Source organism: Otolemur garnettii, unplaced genomic scaffold (genome assembly GCF_000181295.1).
Source record: "Otolemur garnettii isolate 467f Iridium unplaced genomic scaffold, OtoGar3 scaffold00006, whole genome shotgun sequence".
Classification (NCBI taxonomy): Eukaryota; Metazoa; Chordata; class Mammalia; order Primates; family Galagidae; genus Otolemur; species Otolemur garnettii.
In genome coordinates, this window is record NW_003852401.1 from 12409610 (window position 1) to 12418271 (window position 8662).

Here is an 8662-nt window from a genome sequence, read left to right on the forward strand (position 1 = left end):
TGTTGTTTGGCGGGCCCGGGCTGGGGATTTGAACCCGCCACCTTAGGTGTATGTGGCTGGCGCCTTAGCCGCTTGAGCCACAGGTGCCGAGCCCAAAGCTCATCTGTTAATGAGTGGGAAGTAGGATCACCTTTCCATATGAAAGGTGGCACTTTTATAGAAGAACCAAGGTTCCCTTTTTCTCTCTTTTTCTTGCTCCTCTATTCACAGTAAAGTGAATGTGTGTTGTTTAACAGAGAACCATAGGAGCAAATGTGTAAGTGCAGACTGCGGACTTGCTCTATGGACATTTCAGCTTTTCTTTGTGTGTTCTTCTAGATTTCCAGTAGTCACATATTTTCTGTATGTTAGTTTCTATTAGCATATGGGTTGTGATAGACTCCTCTTTTTTTTTTTTAACAATTATATCTTGTTGTTACTTTTAAAAATATTCAATTATGTAAAATTTAATCATTTTTGAATGCACAGTTCAGTAGTATTAGGCATATTCATTTAATTGTGCAAACAATCTTCAGAATATTAAAACAACTTCCCAGTCCTCCCATCCCCACCAGCTCCTGGGAGCCACCACTTGACTTCCTGTTACTATGAGTTTGACCCCTCTAGATACCTGACACAAGGGGGAAGCATAACCTATTTGTCTGTCCATGACTGGCTTATTTCACTAAGCATAATGTCTTCAAGTTTCAACCATGTTGTAGCATGGGTTAGAATGTTTAAGTCTGCATAGTATTCTATTGTCTGTATACACCACATTTTGTTTCTCTATTCATCTGTCAGTGAGCCTTTGGGCTGTTTTTACCCTTTGGGTATTGAGAATAATGTTGTGGGAACATGAAGGTATACATATTTCTTCCAAACCCTGCTTTCAGTTCTTTTTGATATGCTGTATAACCAGGCAGGTAATTACTGGATCAATTGGTATTTCTATTTTTAATTTTTTGAGTAACTACTATACTGTTTTCCATAGCAGCTACACCATTTTATATTCCCACCAACAATGAATAAGGTTTCTAATTTCTCCATATCCTTACCAATACTTCTTTTTTTTGAGAGGAGACATCCTATCCTAATGGATGTGAGGTGATCTTTACTATTTTTTTTTTTTTTTGAGATGGAGTCTCATTATGTCACCCTCCGTTGAGTGCCATGGCATCATAGCTCACAGAAACCTCAAACTCTTGGGCTTAAATGATTCTCTTGGCTCAGCCTCCCGAGTAGCTGGGACTATAGGTGCTTGTCACAGTGCCCGGCTATTTGTTGTTGTTGTCGTTGTTGTTTTAGCAGGCACAGGCTGGGTTTGAACCTGCCAATCCCACTGTGTGTGGCTGGTGCCCTAACCACTGAGCCACAGGCACTGAGCCAATCTTTAGTATTTTTAATGTGAAATAATTTCAGAAAGGAAAACTATTTTCTTTTTTTTTTCACTTTTTTTTTTCTGTTTTCTTTGAAAACTATTTTCTTTAGATTAGAGGGCAATCATTATAACATACCATTGTGATATTCAAGTGAAATGAAAATGCATGAAAGTTCTCCTTAAAAATGAGATTTCACAAGATATACTTTGGTAAAAGTCATCTGGGCTTTTGAATAAATTTACTAGTATTCATTTTTATTCAAATAATTTTGCTACTTTTATTAATGATCTTATGTGAACACCTTCAGTATTTCCATATTAGATATAGACTTACAATAGATGGAGAAAGCATCGTTCCTGCCCTCCAGGGAATTATCTATGATTGAAACTCACATATGTACACATTAAATAAATGAAAGAAGGTGTTTTAAAGTAAGTAGATGTTGCTGGGTGCAATAGTCCCAGCTACTGTGGAGGCTGAGGCCAAAGGATCACCTGAGTTCTGAAGCTTGACAACAGGCTGAGGAACATAAGGAAACCTCACCTCTAAATAAATAAACAAATAAGTAAGTAAGAAAGTGGCTACATGAAAATTGGGAGCCAAAGGAAATCTCTTTTTATTAAATGAAAACATTTGTAGGGAACCTTTTCCCCTCAGACTAGCTTGCACCTTCTGTTTCCCTACAGAAGTAAGGGTTTTGGTTTAGTAGAATCAATTCTGATGTTTGAATGTCCATTCTGGACAGCATGGACCAATAGATACTACCAGAGAGTGCGGCCTTTGTATATCAAGAGGTTCAGAGAAGGACCATTGGATTTTTCTCTATTTGAGCAGGCTCTTTACCCTTCTTCCCCCCAGTTCATTTTGTCTCTCCATTGGTTGGAGGGGGAAAATAGATGAGAAATACATGCACCAGACTGTTCTTGTAAATGCAGAGGATGTTTAGAAAAGCAAGTCCTTTTCCTCCACCCGTTACTTTTTTTTCTAATGACATATCGAGATGATGGGCTTTAGAGATATTTAAGCAGGGCTGGGGAAGCTGAAGTAGACAAGCAGAGAGACAAGACATGCCATCCTCACCAACAGTCCTCTCTCTAGGTGACAGGGTTAGTTTATTTTCTGAAGATCCTCTTTGCCAGATGTTGCATATGAAATTTGTAATGACTTCTTCCAGGACTGTTATTTTAGGCAAGAAGATTGTCTTTCCCCTTTCTCCTGCCACCTTGAATTATTAGGACCTTAGTAAGCTTCTATCCTTCAGAGTGAGGGAGGGAGTCCATAATCTGAAAATGGAGTAAAGTTAAATGCCGTCTTCTCCCCAACCCCCATAACTGAGTGTAGATGTGTTTTTCTTCTCCCATCTTTGGAGTATGTCTAAAGTACAAGATGATAGAGGAGACAACTGATCCTCCACTTTGTCCGTATGATTAAAGGCTGCTAACGATAGAAAGGGAAAAACTCTGGAGACAAGTACTTGGTAGTGACCCTGGAGGCAGCATTTGGTATTAATAGTCCCCAGAGGGTTTCATTTGAAATCTTACGGCAGCCGGTAAGCAGAAGTTGGTGCAGCAGTTCCACATTGACTATTAGTTGCAGTGAATTTGCTTGGTGAAAATATATGGCAAATGTAATCAGAGTTATGTCAAAGGACAAGTGTTACTGACTTTAGGCTTTTCACTTTCTACATCTATTCAAAGTTTTCTCTTGGAGGCATGTCAACTGGTTGCTAAGTTCACTGTAGATACTTTTGTAGGCTGGGCTAAAAATCCCTTTCTCCTCAGGCTGCCCAACATTTCATTACTGTGTTCAGCAGATCTTTTGTGATAAAATTGTGCTTTGGCAACTTTATCATGTAATTTTCTTTGAATGTAAAACAGAGACTCTGTGTTGAAAGGTTCATCTGAGAACTCATTTATGAGATTGAAAACCATGACAAAGCATTCATATTTTAAGGGAGAATAATCATCTGGCAGATCATGGTCTATAGTCTGAGGAAATAATGGTTTTGCTTTCTAAGGTTTTGGAAGAATGTGGTATTTTTGAACCCATTTGCCCTATCCCAGGCTTGAGAGCTACATACAAATTAAGCGTGATTTTACTAGTCTTTGAACTTTCTACAATATTGTGTTTGTTCCTCAGCAAAATCATCATTCACAATGATTCACATGATTCACAAATCATCATCATCAGAATGTTGTCTTAACATAAAGTGTCAATAAAATTTTACCGAAAAACCAAAGCGTTACTAAAAACTAGCAACCTCTGACTTTGGTTGTAAGCCCTTAAAGATATACAGCTGCTTCAGTGTATATGTCAACAAATGTCTGTGATTAGAAGCATGGATAGAATATTTTTGATAGAAAAACGATCTTAAGTAATAGAACATGCAGTGTTCTACACGACATTGTACATAACCCTACATTCTACAAATGAAATGACCTCTCAGAGTTTGAAAGTTAGAGATGAATGTCTGTGGTTTTCAGCTCCGAGAGGTAAAGTGACCCTTTTTTACTTGGCTCAGTAGCACCCTTGACCTCCCCTAGACAAGCAGTTTACCAAGTAAAATACCAGCATGTGTTAAGGGTGAGTTGTGAGGTTTGGACCAAATGCAGGGACTCCCAGGGCCTCATTAGTTTCTTTTCAGGCCCCACCCCCAGCCTAAAATGTGTAAATTATCAGTCTGTCTCAGTGCATATAAAAAAAAAAAATTCAAAAGTGGTAAATGCAGAATGGCTACCTTCGTCAGATCGATGTCACGTGTGATGTGGGTCCTTCTGTTCACTACGTGTTTGCTGTGGGCTGTTGAAGGCAAAGAGCCATTTCAAAAGGGAAAAAAGTGGTGAAAGAAGATCTTTTTCATTACCCTCAAGTGGTTAGAAGTTTGTGGGGATTTTAGGTGCCTTTCACGTACTTTGGAACCATTTTGTCTAATTTTATGATGTAATTTCCCCCCAAAAGAACATAACCTGAGAGAATTGATAAGTTGTAAACATAATGATCTGGAGAGGGTATTCTACTTCCTGAATTTTTAATGGGGACCCAGCCATCTGCTTCTCCATATGGAAGTGTTATCCTCCTCTGCGTCGGAGCCAACACAGAAGCCAAAACAACAGGAGGAGGCAGCCGCCTCGTTCCTCCCGGCTTTACCTTTTATAGATTTAACAAAGCTCGTACTTATTTAGGGTTCAGACATCCTGTTGTATCTAAGGTCGTAAAACAGAGAGGGACCACCTGAAGAATTTTTTGTATTGACTACAGTAAATCCAGCATCCTTTTAGTTGAAAAATAAATTTGTTGTATTATATTTAGTGCGGCATAACAAAATGGTACGGATATTTTCCTTGTTTTTAAATGATCCCTCTGAAGACTCATAGCTGTCCTTCCTTTTTATTAGGATTTTTAAAGATAATTTTCTTTGCGTGTCTGGTTTTTGTTTTAAGACTTTCATGACTTCTCTGTGGATGATGACTGCTTAGTAAAGTTACTGAAAGGATGCTGCCTCAAGAACTTACAACGGCCCTTGCAAGCCGAACTGTGTTTCAATCATGTCATAGAAAGGTAAGGACAAACGGTAAAACCACCCCCAGGGCCCATGGTTTCTGGGGAATTGCTCTGAGAAAGCCATGTACCAAGCTTTTCTCTCCCACTGTTGAATTTTTACTTGGCATTACCAGAAAGAGAATCCAATGGCATTTCCTTTGTTACTTGTAAAGGAAATTATGGTCTAGGTTAGAGCATGGCTTTGTGCACTTCTACTTAGTGTTTAAAGATGATTCACAAAACTAAACATAAGGCCTGGCTGGCTAATAGGTGTCTACTCAAACTCTGGCAGCATCATACTGAACCTCTGATATTCTTTTAAATTATACATGTTGTTGCTTGTCTATTCATTTATTCCATAGATCTCTGAGCATCCTTTTTATGTACCAGACACTGGGCTGGCTTCTAGGGACTCAGAGTTGAGTAAACAGAATTGCCATCACTGTGATTATAATTTGGCGGGAAAGGCAGACATGTGCCAGACACTGTAACAACTTCTCTGTTGGCAAAGGGTATTTCTTCTAGGTAATAATTGAGGTTTTTTTCCCCCCTTCTAATAGCATTGGTGTTGATGTCCAGTTCCTTTAGTAGCCATAAGGTTGAATCAAGGTTCTGATGCCTGCTCTCTTCTCTGTATGTCAATGACAATTATCCTCAGGGCCAGATAAGTAACTTTGCTGAATGAGGCCTGCTGAGCAGTAGCAAGACTAGGGTTTGGGGCGCACCAGAGGTTAGGGAAATGGAGTATGCAGGTGCGTTTCAGCTCTAATTGATTATTGCTGCATACAGGGTGGGCCCAAAAGCAATAATCCCTACTATTTTTAATGAAAAACTTGGAATCTGAATATTACAGAAAATTGCATGATTTTTAAATGTTGGCTCAAATTTTTTTACTCTGCCAGCCACAAAGGTCACAGCTGTAGATGGCCAGTTGACATCCCGTATTGTATTACATAGCATGTACTTTCCCTTCTAAGTCACCTGATCCCCTTCTTCTTGACAATGTTAATGGGAATATAGGAGGACGGGTACCTGTATAAGAAGAAAAAGACAATATCTCTTTCTCAATATAGTGTATCTAATAAATGTGTTAAGGAAGTTTCTATGGAGTTATGTTTTATTGGTGTTTTTTGTAAGGATTGGAAGGGTAGTTAAAAGGATGACCCATTGTGCTGCTTTTATACTTATTGCGTCTCATAGTGAATTGTTGGCTCATGTGTTTTGTAATTTTGGATTGTGAGCTCACCTTTGGTAGGGTTTTATCTTTGAAGACAGAGGGAAGAGGAGACTCTCTAAAGTGATTTTGCATTTTTGCCAGGTGCCCTTTCATGTTAATTTCATCGTGTACCAGTTCTTGGATCATTTGGGCCATGCAAATTGAATTTCAAATTCATGTTGGGGCAGGCCTGTAGGTTATTAATTTCCCAAGGATTTTTTTTTCTTCCCACCAAAAGTGGTGGCCAAGGAGACAACAGTCCTTATCTTCTTCCTTTGCCTAGTGAGTGGGTTTTGTTTATCTTTACTTTTAGGATGCCAGGTTTTTGTTTTTTCTTTTTTGAGACAGAGTCTCACTATATCACCCTTTGTAGGGTGCTGTGGCACCACAGCTCACAGCAACCTCCAACTCTTGGGCTTAAGTGATTCTCTTGCCTCAGCCTCCCAAGTAGCTGGGACTACAGGTGCCCACCACAACACCTGGCTATTTTTTGTTGCAGTTGTCATTATTTAGCTGTCCTGGGCTGGGTTTGAACCCCACACTTTGGGTGTATGTGGCCAGCGTCCTACCCAATGAGCTACAAGTGCCACCCAGGATGCCAGTTTTAAATAGAGGTCTTAGCTCAGTTCCCTGCTTCCTGTGGACCCAAGGCTTCATCTCTGGCGTGGACATTGAGACATAAAGCCCTGGATGACTCAGATGGAAGCAGATCCTAGGACTCATTCTGCATCATCCCACATATGGAGACTTCTGCTTTTTTAGTTCCAGTTCTGTTTTTGGCACCTGGGAGTTTTTTCTTATGTTCTGGTCTGAGCTAAGCTGCACATTTGAAATGGTGTTACTTATGTATTTTTTAGTGCTTTTAGATGTTTTGCAGCCAGAAGAGTTTTCATAATGGTGCTGAAAATGGAAGATCTTTAAGCATTAAAGTCTTATAATGCTTAAAGACATTTTAAGTCTTAAGATTTTAAAATACAAAAAGAGTTGAACCTTACAGCTTATTTCTAAATGGAGTCATTTCTTGAACATATTCACGTTTAGAAAGATGATCTTGTCATTTTCAAGATTAATGTTTAAAGATCTCTGCGCGTTCATCTCTCCAAGGAATAGTAATCAATCATCAACCCTGAATTTACATCGAGTGGAAGATTTATATATTAAAAGCACATTTTTATCATCATAGTTTAATGATAGTTCTGTAACTGTGCAATGGCAGCTTCCCTTTGATAACAGGCTTAGTGTTGCATCTGTTTTCTGAGGAATAGGGAATAATATATATGTTGGAAAAAATGTTTCTTATTCTATTGAGAATCGCTTTTCCTTTACTCTTTCAGTGAAAAGCTACTGAAGTATGATCACTACCTAGTGCCCTTCACTCTGTTTGAGTTGGCATTTTTGTATAAAAGCCAAGGGGAAATTGACAAAGCTATAAAGGTCCTTGAAACTGCAAGGTAAGTGATGAAATCAGCTTTTCCATGACTGCTATGGAGCCAAGATTATCTATATTGTTCTAACAACATTATAGACTTAAAAATTAATTAATACCAAGTTAGTAACAATGCTACTTTTGCTAACTTAGGGTTGGCTTAGGTTTGTGACTTTTGCTGTAACTGTGTTATTTCGAATCCGCTTACTGCCTTACTCTGTAACTATTCACAGATGTGGTTGTGGACATTGATCAGAGAGATTTCTAACTTATTCTATTTTATATCAGGGGTTGGCAGACTTATCTGTAAATGGCCAGATAGTATTTTTGGCTTTATAGCATAAGGTCTCCATTGCAACTACTCAATTATATCACAGCTATAGACGATATTATGCAAATAAATAGATGTATCTAGATTTGGCCCTTGGGTCATAATTTGCTGACCTTTGGTGTATTCAACCACATCTGTCATTTCCTTGAAGAGGTCTAATCTCACGAAGCTCTGTGATCGTCTCCCAACTTTCTCTTCTTTCATCTCCCTTCGGAGTTTCAAAGTATTTTAGTAAAGGATGACTGTAAATTGGCAATATTTCTATTCATGTAGCTGGAGGAAGATATTAAATAAACAAGAGAAATATGTGTTTTGCTGAGATTTACAATATGATGTGGGGTGCCTAGGTATTACTTTACATTGGGTGGATTCTAGAAGACTTAAGGAAGCGATATTGTAATTGAGATTTTCATAATTAACACAAGTCCTGAAAAAGTCAGTCACCAGGAGCCACCAGCTGGGTAGGGAGTATTCTGACAAAAGCTACTGCTAAGGAACCTTCAGACTGTTGGGTTGAGCCACTATGTTGATGCTGATGCTTTCTACTGAGCTGGAGGATAGTTAGAGCAGGTTTGCGGAGAGAAGCATACTTCTGTTTGGACCATGATTTCTTGAGATGGCTGTTAGGTAGATGGCAAGTTGGCAGTCAAATATATGAGCTTGGAATTCATTGGTAATGTCAAGGATGGATGTAGAGATTTTTTTTTTTTTTTTTTTTGAGACAGAGCCTCAAGCTGTCCCCCTGGGTAGAGTGCTGTGGCATTACAGCTCACAGCAACCTCCAACTCCTG

General features: G+C 38.9%; 1 protein-coding gene across 4 annotated transcripts in view; it reads left to right on the forward strand.

Annotated features, from left to right (window-relative positions):
* TTC39B (tetratricopeptide repeat domain 39B) overlaps window positions 1-8662 on the forward strand; it is a 123452-nt gene that overhangs the window by 110861 nt on the left and 3929 nt on the right. For all 4 annotated transcript variants that reach the window (XM_023508141.1, XM_023508144.1, XM_023508150.1 and 1 more), the window contains 2 exons: window positions 4799-4916; window positions 7449-7565. In XM_023508141.1, the coding sequence (XP_023363909.1) occupies window positions 4799-4916; window positions 7449-7565 (235 nt within the window). The remainder of the gene's footprint in view (window positions 1-4798; window positions 4917-7448; window positions 7566-8662) is intronic.